General features: G+C 39.6%; 1 protein-coding gene across 1 annotated transcript; it reads right to left on the bottom strand.

Annotated features, from left to right (window-relative positions):
* Positions 1-973: 973 nt before the first annotated feature.
* Positions 974-2,020, bottom strand: LOC138308757 (E3 SUMO-protein ligase ZBED1-like). Its single transcript, XM_069249780.1, has one exon. The coding sequence runs from the start codon at positions 2,018-2,020 to the stop codon at positions 974-976; it is 1,047 nt and encodes a 348-aa protein (XP_069105881.1).
* Between the last annotated feature and the right edge of the window lie 19,468 nt (positions 2,021-21,488).

Below are 21,488 nucleotides of genomic sequence, written 5' to 3'. Positions count from 1 at the left end.
CTGTGATAAAAAATAAATGTGTATAAGCACACGGTTATTTATAATCATATTATATATATTGACAATGGACTCACGTCTTCCTGCAGCTGTCTCCCCCTTCTATAGATCTGTCTCTTGTTTCTGTGAGGAAATTGATGTTTTTAACAACTGTCTTTATGAAGGTTTTACATATTGAGGTGTATGATGGAACAAATAAATTGAAATGATGTAGATTATGTATATAACAGTGCATGATATATAAATAATATCATTATACTTACTTCTAAATAATGAAGCTTCTCTTGTATTTTTTGCCTCGCATACGTCAGCTGCTGATACTCCTCCAATGTTAAAGTTAATAGTCGGGCAAAGGAAACCAGTCTAAATGCATTCTTTGTAGTGTTGGGAATCACTTCATAAATTCACAATCGATCATCATCCTTTTAAAACGATCGATCATCGACTAATGATCGATTAATTTTGTTTGCTCTGTCGGGCTTGCATGTTACAAAAATCAAAGTTCTTGTTTGCTTTTTTCTTTTCTTTTTCAAATTGTTGGGTGTTACGTATACGGTTGCCAATATGTATTCTTTTATACCATTTTGTATCCGATAATTTGTATGTGCTTTGTTTTTTTTTATTTTATAATGAATTAATGATTCATTGAATAAATTGTTTTCAAAATATTTCAAGATATTTGTGTTAATTATTTTACTATGAATGTGTTGACAAATTGACATAACAAGATCAACTCTAAAGAAAGTTAATGACTTGTCATTTTAATGACATAAAACAAAATTAAATAAACTGATCAACAACTGAAAACTAAATATTCAGAGTACTTGACTGACTAGAAACAAGAGCACAGTATTTGTTTAGGCATATTCATATCATCAATTCATCATGTTGCACAGACTATACTAGTACTATTGACAATGTCCATGTAGATCTCACCTCAGATTAGAGTAAGAATAAAGTACAGACCTAAGAAACCTTAAGCTTTTGAGTTTTTGTGCAGAAAAATCATTTTATCAACATTTTCGGGGCTCAATTGAGATCTCTTTTTACGAACAATGTTACCGGCAAGACTAAATACTCGTTCGGAAGGCACAGATGATGCAGGGATTGCTAAGAATTTTTTTGCCACTTTTGCCACTCTTGGATAAAATATTTCTTTTTCTTTCCACCAGTCCAGACCAGTATTACCACCAGCATCCTCTACTAGATATCTTTGAACTTCCTGTTCAGTAAGAACATCTTCAGGGATGTGACCAGCTTCTTTATAGTCCCCAACGATAATATCATCGAGCCAGTCGCATTCAACCTTTCTCTTTTTAGAAGCTTGCACCGGATCAGAATCTTGTTTATTTCCAGGCCTTTCCTCTTGATCATTTAGAGATTCTGGGTCATCTGAGAGTTCAGGTAAATTAGGCACAGGTTTATTAGATGTAGCATCTTGATTCTCCTCATCTTTCTCTTTCTTGATAACAACACAACCAGTAACTCTGTCTTTCTTTGCTTCAACTAAAAGTAGTGCATGTGCTTTTTCTCTTTCTTCTGTGGACAGAAAGGAAAGATGTTTCGTTTTTGGGTGAAGAAGTGATGCAATCAGTGCTACATCTATTTCAGGACCAAACCTGTCTTCTAGCTGACTTTTCATTTCCTTTTTGACCTTCTTGACAATACTGATATCATTCTCTTCTATCAGTATTCCCTGACAAAGTTTCTTCATGACAGGAAGGATCAGGTGATGTGATGGTGTTTTTTCAGGAGAAAGCATTTCTGTAGCTGTTTTGAATCCTTCCAGTACTTCCACCAAGTGCCCAACTATAACCATTTCTTCATAAAGATTTCTCTGAAGTTCTGAGGCTCTTTTTGATAGGGATTTGTCCAAAAGAGTGGCTTGAAGTGCAGCGGATTGCTCCAAGAGTCTTTTCAACATATCCAGAGACGAATTCCATCTTGTTGGTACATCTTGTATAAGTTTGTGACCTTGTGCTGGAACTTTCCAACAACAGTTTTTGCTTTTGCTGAAGGACATCGGATGCAAGGGGGCTCTGATGGAAGAAAGTTACAATGGACCTTCCTCTGCTTAAGATTTTGTTGATCTCTGGTAGGTTTTAAACTGTTCTTAACAATTAAATTTATTTTGTGACCATAACAACCCACTCTTGTTAGATTCATTATTTGAAATGCCTTTTTTTCATTGGCCGCATTGTCTGTGACACATATAGGGTCTTTGATTCCCCATGTCTCCAGAGTGGTTTGCAGGTGACGGGCAATGTTATCTGCAGTATGTGACCCAGGGAAAAGTTTTGTCTGTAAAACAGCAGACTTTAGTTTCCATTCACTGTTGATATAATGTACTGTAACTGTATCGTATGATTCTGTATTAAGAGATGTCCATGCATCATGAGTGATAGAAACACCATAGAGACATTTGTTTAGGTCATCAACAAGTGCAATCCTCATATTCTCATACTTCTCATCAAGTTTCTTGGTAATGGCTTTCCTCCCAGGTGGTGTGTATCTTTCATCTAATTCACAGCAGAAACGTTTTAATGAGTCACTTTCAACAAAATTCAGTGGTAACAATTTGTCAATAATCATATCACACAGTTTCTCATCAATTTTGCGTTTTTTATCTGCAGTAAGTGGTCTACCATCTTCCTTGACTTGTCTTTTAAACATTGTGGGAATGCTTGACTGTTTGCTAGTACTCTGTTCGATGTGATTCTCTGCAATCCATCCCCTATGCTGATGGTCGAGATGAAATTGCATATTTGTTGTGTTTTCTGAAAAAAGATAAAGCAATGAGGAAAATTGTTCTTTATCTCAAAGACAAGTTCAACTTATTGTCAATTTATTTTACTGAAATTTACATTAACTGTTTTCACAATAAAATTTTAATATTTTTTCAGTGAGTTTAAGACTTATGACCTTATGACTGATTTAACAGATATTACTTCGTTTTACGTATCTAAATTTAATGTTTATTGTTATCATCGTGCTATCACGATGTTATAATATATAAAACTAAAAGCGATGCTAGTTAGCCACCGAAAACGACAACGTGGTTCTACTTTCATTTTCCTTAATCTTAATATAGGATATTTACGATGTCACTGAAGTTCACCACTAGACCGCAAAATTATTGACTATTTTGTGAAGAATACAGAATTTCTGCAATAAATTAACATGTTTTAAAATTTCAAATATAGATCTACAGTAATTATAAAAACTCCGGGAAAAACACGTTCCGACGATTCTACTTACTATTGAATTTGTATTTGTTTCCACACTTTTTGCAGAAGACAAATTCCATGTCTAGTTTCGGAGGACAGCTGTCCTTTATTCTTTTGAATCCAAAAAAATTCCACACACGGGAACGTTTTGCCCCCGGATGATCGTATAGTTCGTCTGTCGTATTTGTCGCCATGTTCATTCATCGTATGTTGCTACTGGAAGCTGAAGCGCTTGCAGCGACACCGGAAACGTATCCAGTAACCAATCAGAAACCGCGTTACATCATGTTACAGATACATTGTAAACACTATATTGCTGCACACCGGAAAGCGGCGTGCCTCGAAGTCTTTCTCATCTTATATCTGTACCTCGTATTTTTTTTCGTTTTAGTCATTTTGAAATCGATTACAGAAATCATTGATCGATTAATCGATTTTCCAGAGCAAACGAGGCGACGTCGACTAAATCGATTAATCGGAACACCACTAATTCTTTGGCCTTCCAAAAGTCATTGCATACCATAATGATGGTCAAGTTCTGCTTACGGTGTCCAGTTTTGACCTTTGAAATTTTGGGGAAGCCCCATGTAAATTTAGCACATTTCTAAATATAAATTCGCCAAACTCTTTGAAAACGAGGCTGCGTGGAAATGTCAACACGGACATGTGTTTCTCAGTCGTGTCGGTTTCGTTTCGTGTGATAAACCACTAATGCGGTTTGTATATTGTTGTTTTGAGATGATACATTTGATGCAAATGAAGTATTCTTACATTAATAACAATGCATTGTAATCATTTTTAGCTCACCTGGCCCGAAGGGCCGGTGAGCTTATGTCATGGCGCGGCGTCCGTCGTCCGTCCGTCCGACAACATTTCCTTTAAATCGCTACTAGTCATAGAGTTCTGCATGGATTGTAACCAAATTTGGCCACAAACATCCTTGGGGGAGGGGGAACAGAACTTGTATAAATTTTGGCTCTGTCCCCCCCCCGGGGCAGGAGGGGCGGGGCCCAATAGGGGAAATAGAGGTAAATCCTATAAATCGCTACTTGTCCTAGAGTTCTGCATGGATTGTAACCAAATTTGGCCACAAACATACTTGGGGGAGGGGAAACAGAACTTATATAAATTTTGGCTCTGGTCCCCCAGTGGCAGGAGGGGCGGGGCCCAATAGGGGTAATAGAGGTAAATCCTTTAAATTGCTACTTGTCCTAGAGTTCTGCATGGATTGTAACCAAAATTAGCCACAAACATCCTTGGGGGAAGGGGAACAGAACTTGTGTAAATTTTGACTCTGGTCCCCCGGGGGCAGGAGGGGCGGGGCCCAATAGGGGAAATAGAGGTAAATCCTTTAAATCGCTACTTGTCATAGAGTTCTGAATGGAATGTAACCAAATTTGGCCACAAACATCCTTGGGGGAAGGGGAACAGAACTTGTATAAATTTTGGCTCTGGTCCCCCGGGGGCAGGAGGGGCGGGGCCCAATAGGGGTAATAGAGGTAAATCCTTTAAATCGCTACTAGTCATAGAGTTTTGAATGGAATGTAACCAAATTTGGCCACAAACATCCTTGGGGGAGGGGGAACAGACCTTGTATAAATTTTGGCTCTGACCCCCCGGGGGCAGGAGGGGCGGGGCCAAATAGGGGAAATAGAGGTAAATCCTTTAAATCTCTACTTGTCCTAGAGCTCTACATGAATTGTAACCAAATTTGGCCACAAACATCCTTGGGGGAAGGGGAACAGAACTTGTATAAATTTTGGCTCTGGTCCCCCGGGGGCAGGAGGGGCGGGGCCCAATAGGGGTAATAGAGGTAAATCCTTTAAATCGCTAGTAGTCATAGAGTATTGAATGGAATGTAACCAAATTTGGCCACACGCATCCTTTGGTGAAGGGGAACAGAACTTGTATAAATTTTGGCTCTGACCCCCCGGGGGCAGGAGGGGCGGGGCCCAATAGGGGAAATAGAGGTAAATCCTTTAAATCGCTACTAGTCATAGAGTTCTGCATAGATTGTAACCAAATTTGGCCACAAACATCCTTGGGGGAAGGGGAACAGAACTTGTATAAATTTTGACTCTGGCCCCCCGAGGGCAGGACGGTGGGGCCAAATAGGGGAAATAGAGGTAAATCCTATAAATCACTTCTTGTCCTAGAGTTTTGCTTGGATTGTGACCAAATTTGGCCATAAACATCCTTGGGGGAAGGGGAACAGAACTTGTATAAATTTTGGCTCTGACCCCCTGGGGGCGGGAGGGGTGGGGCCCAATAGGGGATTTAGAGGTTAATATTAAAATTCCTTCAGAAAAGAAACAATGAACCTGTATTCAGAACATTACTTGGCATTACAAACCAGGTGAGCGATACAGGCCCTCTGGGCCTCTTGTTCGATAAAAGCATCTTTAGACATGGAAATCGACACAAATATTCGGCCGATGCAGAGATGGGGCCCGGCAAGGGGCAATTATTGCCGCATCCCAATCGTCGTATTTCACATCAACCGAATCAAGAAGTTTAATAAATAAACTAACGTAATTTCCCATTTAAAACCACACAAAAACTTTCCATTCAACGTCCATGCATGTAGCTATTAAAGATGTGAAAATAAATTAGCTCACACATAAACATTATACATGTACAATATGTACATTACATATTCCATTCACATGTGTTCAATTATTCTGTATAGTTTTTTGCAGAGATTTAATTCAAATATCTATGTCTCTGTTTTTTGTAAACAATTTGTGAGTTCTGTTGAGAGATGACAGGAATGTTTAGCCGGAAGGCAAGAAACTTTTATAATGTATATGTATTGTACAATGTACATGTAAACGTTAACGTACATTTCATGTAGCAGCTATAGAACTAGAAAATTCACTCAAACATTGATAATATTTAATCTTCACATTCATGTAGGCCTATGCTATCATATATATTTAAAGAAAGCATATAGGCCTATATGTATATTGCTTTCCTTTTGTGTTGTTTCTTGTTCTTTTGTGTTCTGGAGAAAAATATGATTCAGTTGGAAGGAAATTAATTAATTAAGAGAAATGTGTACAACAGTACTTTTTCTGTAGCTGAGGGGTTCTACACTGTTTTAATAGTCCAATATCATATAAGTAATAATTAAACTGAAAATTTCAAAATTAAGATGAAATAGTAAATTCCATTTTTGAATGAAGCAGTTCCCCTCAGAGAGTACACAGTGTGTATACCCTTTTTGGTTTTTAAGAATAATACCTAAATAGGAACCTGAAATAACAAGACAATCAATCAGGTATGTGTGTGTGTGTAGGGGGGGGGGGTGCTGAAAGACCGAAGAATCATGAGGTTGGGAAGTTGTAACTTGGGTGGGGATGAAATTCAGAAGAAATAGCTACAGATAAATGGAAGTGGACGGATGCATTATCACTGATCTGGGCATTGCATATTTGGGGTTTACATGACTTTTTTAGCTCACCTGGCCCGAAGGGCCGGTGAGCTTATGTCATGGCGCGGCGTCCGTCGTCCGTCCGTCGTCCGTCCGTCCGTCTGTCCGTCAACATTTCCTTTAAATCGCTACTAGTCATAGAGTTCTGCATGGATTGTAACCAAATTTGGCCACAAACATCCTTGGGGGAGGGGGAACAGAACTTGTATAAATTTTGGCTCTGACACCCCGGGGGCAGGAGGGGCGGGGCCCAATAGGGGAAATATAGGTAAATCCTTTAAATCGCTACTTGTCATAGAGTTCTACATGGATTGTAACCAAATTTGGCCACAAACATCCTTGGGGGAAGGGGAACAGAACTTGTATAAATTTTGGCTCTGACACCCCGGGGGCAGGAGGGGCGGGGCCCAATAGGGGAAATAGAGGTAAATCCTTTAAATCGCTACTTGTCATAGAGTTCTGAATGGAATGTAACAAAATTTGGCCACAAACATCCTTGGGGGAAGGGGAACAGAACTTGTATAAATTTTGGCTCTGACCCCCCGGGGGCAGGAGGGGCGGGGCCCAATAGTGGAAATAGAGGTAAATCCTTTAAATCGCTACTAGTCATAGAGTTCTACATGGATTGTAACTAAATTTGGCCACAAACATCCTTGGGGGAAGGGGAACAGAACTTGTATAAATTTTGGCTCTGACCCCCCCGGGGGCAGGAGGGGCGGGGCCCAATAGGGGAAATAGAGGTAAATCCTATAAATCGCTACTAGTCGTAGAGTTCTGCATGGATTGTAACCAAATTTGGCCACAAACATCCTTGGGGGAAGGGGAACAGAACTTGTATAAATTTTGGCTCTGGCCCCCCGGGGCTGGAGGGGTGGGGCCCAATAGGGGAAATAGAGGTAAATCCTTTAATTCGCTACTAGTCATAGAGTTCTGCATGGAATGTAACCAAATTTGGCCAGAAATATCCTTGGGGGAATAAGAACTGAGTTTGTATAAATTTTGGCTCTGACCCCCCGGGGGCAGGAGGGGCGGGGCCCAATAGGGGAAAAAGAGGTAAATCCTTTAAATCGCTACTAGTCATAGAGTTCTACATGGATTGTAACTAAATTTTGCAACAAACATCCTTGGGGGAAGGGGAACAGAACTTGTATAAATTTTGGCTCTGACCCCCCGGGGGCAGGAGGGGCGGGGCCCAATAGGGGAAATAGAGGTAAATTCTTTAAATCGCTACTTGTCATAGAGTTCTACATGGATTGTAACCAAATTTGGCCACAAACATCCTTGGGGAAAGGGGAACAGAACTTGTATAAATATTTGCTCTGACCACCCGGGGGCAGGAGGGGCGGGGCCCAATAGGGGAAATATAGGTAAATCCTTTTAATCGCTACTTGTCATAGAGTTCTGAATGGAATGTAACAAAATTTGGCCACAAACATCCTTGGGGGAAGGGGAACAGAACTTGTATAAAATTTTGGCTCTGACCCCCCGGGGGCAGGAGGGGCGGGGCCCAATAGTGGAAATAGAGGTAAATCCTTTAAATCGCTACTAGTCATAGAGTTCTACATGGATTGTAACTAAATTTGGCCACAAACATCCTTGGGGGAAGGGGAACAGAACTTGTATAAATTTTGGCTCTGACCCCCCCCCCGGGGGCAGGAGGGGCGGGGCCCAATAGGGGAAATAGAGGTAAATCCTATAAATTGCTACTAGTCGTAGAGTTCTGCATGGATTGTAACCAAATTTGGCCAGAAACATCCTTGGGGGAAGGGGAACAGAACTTGTATAAATTTTGGCTCTGGCCCCCCCGGGGCTGGAGGGGTGGGGCCCAATAGGGGAAATAGAGGTAAATCCTTTAATTCGCTACTAGTCATAGAGTTCTGCATGGAATGTAACCAAATTTGGCCAGAAATATCCTTGGGAGAATAAGAACTGAGTTTGTATAAATTTTGGCTCTGGTCCCCGGGGCAGGAGGGGCGGGGCCCAATAGGGGAATTATAGGTAAATTCTATAAATTGCTACTTAATTGTCCTAGAGTTTTGTATGGATTGTAACTAAATTTGGCCACAAACATCCTTGGGGGTAGGAGAACAGAACTTGTATAAATTTTGGCTCTGACCCTCAGGGGGCAGGAGGGGCGGGGCCCAATAGGGGAAATAGAGGTAAATTCTATCAATCGCTACTTGTCCTAGAGTTCTGCATGGATTGTAACCAAATTTGGCCACAAACATCCTTGGGGAAAGAGGAACAGAACTTGTATAAATTTTGGCTCTGATCCCCTGGGGGTAGGAGAGGTGGGCCCCAATAGGGGAAATAGAGGTCAATCCTTTAAATCGCTACTTCTCATAGAGTTCTGCATGGATTGTAACCAAATTTGGCCAGAAACATCCTTTGTGGAAGGGGAACAGAACTTGTATAAATTTTGGCTCTGAACTTCTCATAGAGTTCTGCATGGATTGTAACCAAATTTGGCCAGAAACATCCTTTGTGGAAGGGGAACAGAACTTGTATAAATTTTGGCTCTGACCCCCAGGGGGCAGGAGGGGTGGGGCCCAATAGGGGATTTAGAGGTTAATATTAAAATTCCTTTAGAAAAGAAACAATGAACCTGTATTCAGAAAATTATTTGGCATTACAAACCAGGTGAGCGATACAGGCCCTCTGGGCCTCTTGTTTTTGTTATTAAGTCTGGATGATTTTGGAGCAACTTTGAATTATTCAGATATGGGTAATTACATGAAAGCACACTTGTGATAGGTTTGAAATCATATGGTGCTGTATATCTTTCTTTCTTCCATGTACAATATGTACCATTTTTTTTCTTTAGAACTCAAATCACAACAGATGTATATAGTACTACATACTACATTTTAGTGTATGTGATTGTATTCACTGTTAGTATTAATACATGCATGTTCTATGTACAAGTAACACATTAACTGAAATGTTTCAAATCTTTTTCTGAACCAAATTTGGTTCAGAAAAAAAATTGTAACATTGCAGATAACTTGCTAGTTTTATGGTTTTATTTATATGTTGAATCTACTCTCTTGTAAAGTAGAATTTAGAAATCCTAAGACCAGGGTATCTATATTGCTATATGTAAAAAAAATCCTTATATTTAAAAGTAATTGAAAAGCTATCTCACAAGCCCTGACAAACAAATGGGCAGACATGCACACATGTGGATGCAAGAATTATAATAACTGGATCTATAGGACTAATATAAACAAATATTTATACAAAGTTAAACAATGAAAAGGTTTTGCATCATGATTTTATTTAATAATTACAGTTGAAAGGAACATTTGATAAATGAATACTGTTTAAATGTTCTGTTCATGATTTTCTTGGTCCAATTGGTAAAGTTTACTTTCAAGAGCACTCAACTCAACATTCTTCAGACTTCATGATGATTAAGGTCTAAAAAAATAATCAACAATTTTTTATATCTGTTGAATATAACAAAAATTGAAATGACCAATTTCAAATATATATAAATGAATAATAAATGTAGGTTCATTCTACAGGTTTTTTTTATTTTAGAGAAAACATTTTATAAGTTGCGAATGTGTCACTGATGCATTTAATAGAATCAAACATTGTTTCAAAAAAGATACAAAATTAATTATTTACACTTCTGTAGTTTCAACAAAAATTCAGAATGAAAATAAATGATACATGGCTGCAGTACATTTCAACTATGTAAAGTTTGTCATATACACATGAACTAGGTACAGTTGTAATAAATAAGCAGCAGCATGTATGTACTTCTGTTTCCGGAAGTGACGTCACAGATAGTGTTTCACAATATGATGCAATCACAATAATTGCAAAAATCAGCAATATTTCACAATATGACGCAATCACAATAATTGCAAAATCAGCAATATTTCACAATATGATGCAATCACAATAGTTGCAGACTCAGCAATATCTCACAATATGATGTAATGCCAGAATTTATATAAAGTTATAATTATGAAAAAATATATGAAAAAAAGACTTTTTTGTTTTTTATGAAAATGAACGTTTTAATCAAGTTACTTGTGATTAAAATTTACACATCATCAATGCAATGATACTTCCATTACAATATGTCAAAAAACATAAAATTTGGTAAAAAAGTAAAAAAAATGAGTCCTATTTTTCAGTTACTTATGGAATATACATAATAATATTTAATATTACCGCAGCTATTTTTGAGTTAAAATGTCAATCAGCGTAAAACAAATATGGTGATATCACTTGATCGATCATAAGACCTACCACAAAAAAACGATCTATCAATTAACGAAAACAATATTCACTGGATCCAGGAACTTGTACATATATGTGTTTGTTTGTATACAGTTAATATAATTTTCACATTAGTTAATATTCAGTACACACAGTTTGGGTTTTTATAAAAGTTTTTGTATGAATGATCCTCAGAGAGTTAAATTTCCATAAATGTTTCTAAGTCACATTGCAGGTAATGCAGCATTTGTAAGAGTTGTTCTTTTTTTGAAATTAAATAATTCGCTGAAGCGTGAATTTCACGGATTTCAGACTGTAATGTTTCTTCATACTCCATTAGATGGCCATGCAGTACTAAAAAAAACTGCACTCTATGTCCAGAGCTGTCCTGGTCCTCTGTCATTTCGTGATTCATGTCACTGAAAGAATACACAAAAAAAATCATTTTTTCTTTAAAAAAGGTAAAATTATAAATGTTTACAATTATTTTAACAAATAAACACTTTTTAAAAAGTATTATATTTTTTTAAAACTATATATTATATTTTTGTATTTTATAATTAGGAGAAAAAAAAATATATATATGATAATAATTTACTTATCAGAGGAATATAGAAGAATATCTTCCTCTTCTGGAGTCAGATCAAAACCTGCTGACCTGTAAAAAAAGAGAGAAATAGAGACATCTATGACAGTTTTAATAACATATGTATTTTAAAATATGAAGGATTACCACTAATTAAAATATTAGTAGGACTATAATATGTTCGAGATAAAGTGAAAAAAAAAATGAAAAAAAGATCAAGTGTAGAATAGTATTTACAAATGAAAATGATTCAAAACTTACTCCGAGTCTGACGTAAGCAGAGTTTCTTCCTCTTCCTCAGTAAGGTCAATGTATTGTTCATAACTGGAAATATTAATAATAAAAAAAAAATGTAAACATACATATGTTTAAGTTAAATGGCGAATTTCGGATGCTGTATTATACATTGTTTTGAAATAGCATTGATGAAAATAGGTTTATAGATAATGATTTATGTAATGAATTTTAAGTAAAAAACAAAAACTGCCAAATCGCCAAATTAAAGCCCCGCTAAAATTTCCCGCTATACGGTATTTAGTATAGCTTGTGAAACATTTTTCCAAATGTTGATTGTGATATTTAACACCAGGTTCATTTATGATGTGCCAGGTTCCAGGGTTATAAGAGGTGGAAGAAAGCGCAGTTATACCACTGACATATATATGGCCTGTGGGATTTGAACCCAGAGGTGGAGGGCTAGTGACTGGTTGATCAATTGATTGGTAATGTGTTTGACAACCTTAATCACTCTGCAAAAAATGCGACCTCTTACCAGAATAAGTTTAATCATGCATATATGGTTTTTAATTACATCAAAATGAAATAATTTCTCCCATTCATAATTGCCCTGCAGGTAGGGCGTTAGAATTGTACCTGCTGCCCCTATTGCATGATCGTAAAAGGCGACTAAATTTAGGATCTCTCATCTTTTCTATTCTTCCTAACTGACTTTATTCTTCCTAATGCCTCCCTTGGCACCGCCTCACTTTTGGCCTTGAGTTGAGCGTTCGCCCTGTGAGGAAGGCTCTGGGTTCTGTCCCCTGGCCGAGACACACCAAAGTCTTTAAAAGTGGTAGTTTCTGCTCCTGCTTAGCGCTCAGCAAACAGGGAGTGGGACGACTGGTTCGCCCGTTGTCAGTATAATGTGACCGGGTGGGATGTGTTGCTTGGTGTCTTCGGCGGCATGCTTCAGTGATATAGCACTATAAAAAGGGCAAAAGTTCCACTATACAAGAAGACACAACATGAATATACCGCAGTCTCCTGAAACACGCACCTCGTACAACATACACGCAACACACCACATACATGGGAGGCCGTCCTTACATGACCATAGCTGTTAATAGGACGTTAATTAATCAAACAAACAAACAAAAATCCCATTCATAAACATATTTTCATGAAAAATTTTGTAAAACAATTTCCATACCAGCATAGGAGACTTCATATCTATTTAGGCCTACATTTAATATTCATTATTTTTGACATGCCAATCTGTCTGTTGTAGTTTATGTCCAAATTTTTAAACTGCCCCTTGAAGTTCCTTCCATGAAATCTCTTTCATGTTTATAACTGTTGGTGTGTTTAACACCGTGTATTCTGTTTTTTTGTTTGTTTGTTTGTTTGATTTATTAACGTTCTATTAACAGCTATGGTCATGTAAGGACGGCCTCCCATGTATGCGTAGTGTTGCGTGTATGTTGTGCGAGGTGCGTGTTTTGGGAGACTGCGGTATATTCGTGTTGTGTCTTCTTGTATAGTGGAACTATTGCCCTTTTTATAGTGCTATATCACTGAAGCATGCTGCCGAAGACACTCAAGCAACACACCCCACCCGGTCACATTATACTGACAACGGGCGAACCAGTCGTCCCACTCCCTCTATGCTGATTGGTAAGCAGGAGCAGAAACTACCACTTTTATAGACTTTGGTGTGTCTCGGCCAGGGGACAGAACCCAGAGCCTTCCTTACAGGGGCGAACGCTCAACTCAAGGCCAAAAGTGAGGGATGCCAAGGGAGGCATTAGGAAAGATAAAGTCAGTTAGGAAGAAGAGAAAAGATAAGATCCTAAATTTAGTCGCCTTTTACGATCATGCAATAGGGGCAGCAGGTACAATTCTAACGCCCTACCTGCAGGGCAACAAGACACTTTGATGAATGATGAAATTAATATATATGAAAAATTGAAAATGTGATGTTTGTGTGTGGTTCATGGGTAGGCCACATGGGTTTATTACAAACGATATACAGCAAAGAGATATGGGTACAGCACATGTGTATATTCCATGTGCTACCCATAACTCATCTATATGTAACGAACCTCTGTTGGTACTGGTAGGCCTATAGCTAGTTGGTGGGGGTGGAGGGGGAGTAGCGGGGGTTGTTATCACTGACATGCTTGTACCATGGTCATTTACTATAGTACCTGTTCATTTTCTAGAAGATTCGAGCCATTCTCTAATTAAGATTTATAAAGGCATTCTTATCATTAAAAGACTTCCAATGACTTCATATTAATTTAAATAAAGATTGTGTAAAACATGTAGGCCCTAGGCCTAATAACGAACTGTAGAAATGAGGGTACTAATCTGTATGAACACCTGCAGTCAAATCGACTCGGAAAAGATAATACTTCCATATTAGTATGGGATGAAGATACAAAGTAAGAAGTAAAATAAAATTCACACGTATGGATGTCCTTACGCATAGGAAGTCAACACACCGCCCATTTTGCCTCTCATTGCCCGAGGACGTTGCTCTGGTTCCGCTCCTGTCTGGCTGCAGCATGGAGTTGCCATCTGTGTATAAAATACCACGTGCGCGCCTGAAGGGACTAACTCTATTTTGACAGTATCAATATTCTGTGATATGGTTATTGTTTCGGGGCACGCGAAAAGATAGGAAATGGAGTAGGAAGAGCAAAGTATATAGAAAAAAGCATAGAGTGAGGAGTCGTCTGCCATACCTATATATCTATTAATTTGGAAGACGACTCCTACATCCTAAAAGGTCCTATCATGGCATCGTCTAGCAGTAACTAGCCCTACCAATCAAGAGCATGGGGAAAGGAAGGAACGTAGCCTATCAATTTAGTATATAGATTCTGTAATTTTGAAGCCCTTCTAATTTATCTATGTAAAAATATCTAAACTATATCTTGTACCTATACCTATCCTCTGGGCAGGCGTTATCACACCTACTCTTCATCGAAAGACCGCAGAGGGGTTTTTATCGTGCAAGGCTGGGCATCATCACATCTTTAAGTCCCATCCGACGGACTAAGTGTTAGTAGTAGTCAGTGGTTGTTGTGCGCATGCTCGTGAGTTATTTTTGGTGTCCCTACATTAAAACACAAACCAAGACTGTCTCCGTACGATAACTATTCCTCTTGCCAATGTATCTGCTTTCTGTATAGCCATACCTTTCCTTCGACACATAATACTGAACATTCCGACGTTTTTAAAGTATGATTGTGCATATTGTGACGTTAGTTTTGTGAAGGAGTAGTGTAATGTATTTTATATTAGGGGTAAGCATCTTTATTTATATCCATGCCTTCCGGAACACACCTAATGGTATCCTATGTATGTATCGATGGTTGTGGTGAGTTCCTATAATAAATATACAATAGAGCAGCCATTGATGGAGTCGGGTTGTTTTTAGTGTTGCGGCCAACAATGCCCAATATATTACAAACTGGAGACGAGGATACTCGGAAAAGAACTCCACGTGTTCACTAATGCTAAGAGCATTCGCGGAACTCCCGTTTGCAGTGAATACAATGGCGCACGTCGGTAAAATAGGCGAATTTGTCGAGGGGTCTGAAAACTTCACGTGTTATGTGGAGCGCATGGAGCAGTATTTTGCCGCCAACGACATCACGGATAAAAATGTAGCAGTATTTCTAGCCGTTATGGGGCCTCAGACCTACAGTCTGTTAAGAAATATCATGACACCAGATTTACCAAGTACTAAGACGTAAGATGAAATTGTGACAGCCCTCAAAGGACATTTTATGCCTGAACCGTTAGTCATAGCAGAGAGGTTTAAATTTCACAACTGCAGTCAGAAGGAGGGGGAAAGATGTCGTGGGTTTGAAGAAATTAGCAGCTCGATGTGAGTACGGTAACTTTCTCCAACAAGCTCTCAGATACAGACTTGTTTGTGGCCTTCGTAATGAGTTTATTCAGAAGAAACTATTAGCGGTTAAGGATTTGACGTTGGACAAAGCATGTGAAATATCTGTTGCTATGGAAACTGCCGCGCGGAACACGACGGAAATGAAGCCTGGGCATGTGCAGACGGATGTAAATAAAGTGTTCAAAGGACCCAGATCCAGACCACCGAAACGTGATTTAAATAATAAAGCAGTGACAGGTGAGTCAAGATCACAGTCAGACAATGTAAACAACAAAAAACTTTGTTATCGTTGTGGCGGAAAACACCCATCAGATGTATGTTGACACAAAGACGCGAAGTGTTATGCATGTTCAAAAACTGGGCACATTGCCAAGGCGTGTTACACAAAGACGCGAAGTGTTATGCATGTTCAAAAACTGGGCACATTGCCAAGGCGTGTTTATCTAAGAGAAAATTTTGTTTGTTTGTTTGATTATTTTAACGTCCTATTAACAGCCACCCATGAAACTGTCAAGGCCAAGTATATACAAGAGGCCGACGGGGCCTGCACTGACGATGACTTTGGAATGTATGGTATTTTTCAAGCATCAAAAGGTGGTTTAACATCTAGTTATCGGGTGAAGGTTGATTTAAATGGAACATTAGTAAATATGGAGCTAGATACAGGAGCAGCGGTCAGTATTGTCTCGGAGACAGTGTATAAAGCCTGTTTGAGTGATTTATCATTGAAACCCACTGGAGTGAAACTTAAAACCTACAGCGGTGACCACGTTGAGATACTAGGGACAGTGGAGGTACCTGTAAGGTATGAGAGTCAACAGGTGACATTGCCTTTGATCATAGCCAAGGGAGACAAACCTTTACTTGGGAGGAATTGGTTGAAGACTATCAAGCTCAACTGGAAGCAGATTTTCAGAGTTCATTCAGATTCAAGGGAGCCTACACATAGTCAGTTGGTTAGCATTGAGGGGTTAAAGTCCAAATACAGTCAGTTATTCCAGAAGGACGTGGGAACGATTGAACATTTTAAGTCAAGGATCCATCTGGACCCTAACGCGAAACCTATATTCTGTAAAGCGTGTCCCTTACCCTTCGCATTGCGAGAATCTCTGGAAAAGGAACTCGATCGACTGGAATCACAGGGAATTATCAGCAAAGTTGACCGTAGTGATTGGGCTACTCCCATTGTTATAGTTCCGAAAGCGGATAAGTCTATTCGGTTGTGTGAGGATTTTAAAGTAACCATCAACCAGTGTCTTTTGTTTGTTTGATTTATTAACGTCCTATTAACAGCTATGGTCAAACCAGTGTCTGGATGAACAGCAGTACCCCTTACCCAATGTCGACGATATGTTTGCACAGTTAGCTGGATGAGAACAGTTCACCAAGCTTGATCTATCCCAAGCCTATCAACAGTTGTTGTTGGACAGTGAGTCAGAACAGTACCTCACCATCAACACCCATCTTGGGTTGTATCAATATCCTCGATTGCCATTTGGGGTTTCCTCCGCACCTGCCATTTTCCAAGCTGTTATGGACCAGATATTACAGGGGATGGATCATGTACTATGCCGGATTGACGACATATTAATCACCGCGATGTCCAAAGATAAACATCTTGAAATGCTGGAAGAAGTGTTGAGGCGCCTTGACCAACACAACATAAGGTTACGTTCAGACAAGTGTAAGTTTATGGAGGATGAAGTGGAATACATGGGTCATATGATCAACAGCGAGGGTTCACACCCAACCACCTCCAAGGTAGAAGCTGTCAGGAAAGCACCCAGTCCTACAAATGTGACAGAGTTGAAGTCCTTTTTAGGCTTATTAAACTATTATGGGTCATACTTACCTAACTTGTCTACAACCTTGCAACCAATGCATGAACTACTACAGAAAAATTCGCCATGGAAATGGACTAGCGAATGTGAGACCGCATTTTTGAAGTGTAAGGAGAGACTTTCAGCAAACACCATGCTTGTACACTATGATGGTAACAAACAACTGAAGCTAGCCTGTGATTCATCGGCATATGGATTAGGGGCAGTTATCTCACACATAATGAATAATGAGGATGAGAGACCCATAGCGTTCGCTTTGCGCACGCTCGCTCCAAGTGAGAAGAACTATGCTCAACTAGAGAAGGAGGCTCTAGCCCTCATCTTCGGTGTAAAGAAATTTCACAAGTATTTATATGGTCGTCGGTTCACTTTAGTGACCGACCATAAGCCGTGGACAACAATATTAGGACCCAAGACTGGTGTACCCACTCTCGCAGCAGCTCGTAACGTATGCAACGCTGGGCGTTGATCCTTTCAGCATATCAATATGACATCAAATACCGTAAGGCTACCGGACAAAGCTGACGCGTTTTCGAGACTACCAGTTCAAGGAAATGTTGAGTCAGAAGAGGCCGACATCTTCCAATTTTCACAAATTGATGAGCTTCTGGTGGTAGCCAAGGACATTAGTTGCGCGACGTGTAATGATCCGAATCTATCGCGAGTGCTAGACTATACTTTGAGAGGATAGCCAAATCATATCTCTGACAACGAGATCAAACCATTCTTCAGCCGTAAGGAGCAGCTGTCCACCGAGCAAGGGTGTATCCTATGGGGCCTTCGTATAACAATTCCGATGGCATTTCGAGAACGTTTACTCTCCGATCTTCACGATCAGCACATCGGTGTGTGTCGGATGAAAGCGCTAGCTAGAAGCTATGTGTGGTGGCCAGGACTGGACCAGGAGATCGAACAACAAGTGAATTCGTGTAAATCCTGTCAGTCGGTCCGCAATCGACCCGCGACAGCGCCACTCCATCCGTGGAGTTAGCCGACCTGCGTGTGGCAACGCCTACACATTGACTTTGCCGAAAATGACCAAGATAACTTTCTGGTACTAATTGACAGTCACTTCAAGTGGCTGGAGAGTGTACATATGTGAACGACCACCGTGGCCAAGAGGTACTACGTTTTATATTTGCGTCCTATGGTCTCCCCGAGGAGATGGTCTCTGACAATTGACCACAGTTTGTTTCCTCTGAATTCCAAGAGTTTTTGGAAAAGAACGGGGTTAGGCACACCTTAGTACCACCCTATCATATATCATATATCATCGTATATGATGTTTTGTCACGTGGCTGAAGTCCTACCTGTGGGTCGGCCTGTTTGAGTGTTAGTTTGTGTGAAATGCCGCTAGTTGCTGGTGTGATTATTGTCTGTGGTGGCAGGTGTGCCTGTGACCGCTTGGGCGTATGTTTTGTTTGTGTTCCGTTCATGGGCTTTGTGTTTGTTTTCTCTAATTAGCCTATTGTTTCTGGATCGCTCCCTGAACGGTGTTACGGCGTGTTTGTGGATACCATTACAGATTGTGTGTGGTAGTTTGGGGAGATTAAATGTCAGTAGGACCGATGTTGTTGTTTCCCCTTTGACGTGTCCCCCTACTGATTTGCTGACTAATGAATGTGTTTGTATTGATATAGTGAGGGATATTGTAGATGACTCCCTTAATGTGAGGTATGTTTTTGTGCTGTTGTTTTGTTGTGTGTATTGTCCTATCCCTGCTGCTACGGGGGTTATGTCCTTCTCATTATTGAGGGGCCTGCTAGATTTATAGGGGGTGAATGTCAGTCCCGCTACCCTTGTCAGGACTAGGGCCCCCTGGGTTTGTGGTGCTGTAAGGCACACCAACAACATAACCCCAGGATGGTGATCTCGGAAAATTTCCTTGCACGAGAGTGTGCTTTCAAATCATAAAAGCCAATATTGTTAATAGTATTTGTTTCATCCACCAGAACATTTATAACTTCATCTTCGATAAATTTCAAAAATATAAATCTGATTCCGTAGTGTCAATGTCAATATTACGTGGACCTACTCACTCTGTAAATTCAGTCGGCAATTCATGTTGATATCGCCCATGTGAGGAAGGCTCTGGGTTCTGTCCCCTGGCCGAGACAAACGAAAGTCTATAATAGTGGTAGTTTCTGCTCCTACTTATAGCGCTCAGCATATAGGGAGTTGGAAGACTGGTTTGGCAGTTGTCAATAAAATGTGACCGGGTGGGGTGTGTTGCTTGGAGTCTTTGGCGGCATGCTTCAGTGATATAGCACTATAAACAGGGAAACAGTTCCACTATACAAGAAGACATAACATGAACATACCCGCAGTCTCCCAAAACACGCTCCTCACAATTTACACACGCTACACACTGCATACATGGGAGGCTTGGCTGTTAATAGGACGTTAAAATAATTAAACAAACATTCACCTCCTGCAACATACACACATAGAAATGTAAGTAACCCTTTTACCTTTCAACAGGGTATGAACTTAAATAGATTATAACTCATGAAGATAATATATATATAATAAAAGTTAACATGAGTAGATTTGATTCAATAATTTTGATTTAAACATTGTCTAAGATGAAATTTTTATCTTCATTAGAAAGTATTAAACTACCTTTTGTTAAAATATTGGAAGATATGTAGCCAATCCTAGTAAATGCGGTATGATGAAAGAGTGGACAGAAGAAAAGAAATGATTAATGTTTTCGTTTTGTTTTGGTAGCCACAATTGCATTGGACACCTTCCACAACCAGGTCACAGCAGACAATGAGGCTTGTGACTCTCGGTACAAGTACCATTTTTACAACACTTTTTCCTAGAAAAGTTTGTAGCATTACTTTCTAGTACCAAGTGATCATACTTGACACATAATTTATTATGACATAAATGACTAACCTCGAGCACCGGTTTGTTTCATGACACTGTCGGTCCGGGTTACTCGATGGTCAACCATATAAGCTTGTATATGGGCTAGTTCATTCGTCACGGACTTATCTGGCCAAGTCACATAGCCCACTCCATTGCTCCAGGCATTTACCCCTCCTTGCCACAGTAAACAACTATGTATGTTGTCATGTAAAATACTTTTTCTTGTAAAATAATGTATTTTTTCCCAATCATATTTTTTTGGCCTTGAGTTGAGCGTTGGCCCCTATGAGGAAGGTGCTGGGTTCTGTCCCCTGGCCGAGACACACGAAAGTCTATAATAGTGGTAAATATAAATATAAACATAAATATACCGCTGTCTCCCAAATCACGCACCTCGCACAACATACACGCAACACACCGCATGCATGGGAGGCCGTCCTTACATGACCATAGCTGTTAAATAGGACGTTAATTAATCAAACAAACAAACGAACAAAAAAAATTATCCCATGCAAACTTTTTTTATCAAATAAACGTTTACAATCTGTGTTTTAGTCCTTACATGCCTTTTCTTACCCTGATCTTTTATCCTGATATTAATGCCTGACTTGTAGTTTGGCCCTAAATGACCTTAGTTGTCGATGGGCCGTAAAACTCAAACAAACAAACAGCTTTCACAGTAGCTCCAATTTGAGCCAACCTGTTTGCCGTGGGTTGCATCTCGTATCCGGGGAAGATTGAATAGGTTTTGCTCTTTTTTCTTCCTTGTTTTACTACTACACACTACTTCGGCGGCATGCTTCAGTGAAATAGCACTATAAAAAGGGCAACAGTTCCACTATACAAGAAGACACAACACGAACATACCGCAGTCTCCTAGTACACTCACCTCGCACAACATACACGCAACACACCGCATACATGGGAGGCCGTCCTTACATGAATATAGCTGTTAATAGGACGTTAATAAATCAATCAAACAAACAAAAGTTCATACCATCGAAAGAGCTGTCAAACGGATTTTCGGGTTCCACACCAGTCAGAACTCTGCAATCGTCACACCACCAATTAACATCTTGATCATCCTTCACCGGCTGTCTGCTGGTTCCCGATAACAATTAAATATTTACATTTTTAGACCTATAGTCAT

Source organism: Argopecten irradians, chromosome 15 (assembly GCF_041381155.1).
Source record: "Argopecten irradians isolate NY chromosome 15, Ai_NY, whole genome shotgun sequence".
Classification (NCBI taxonomy): Eukaryota; Metazoa; Mollusca; class Bivalvia; order Pectinida; family Pectinidae; genus Argopecten; species Argopecten irradians.
The sequence above is the reverse complement of the archived record's forward strand: the minus strand, read 5'-3'. Positions and strand labels throughout refer to the sequence as shown.

Coding starts and splice junctions, on each gene's coding strand:
- LOC138308757 (XM_069249780.1), bottom strand. CDS start 2,020: ATGTCCTTCAGCAAAAGCAAAAACTGTTGTTGGAAAGTTCCAGCACAA.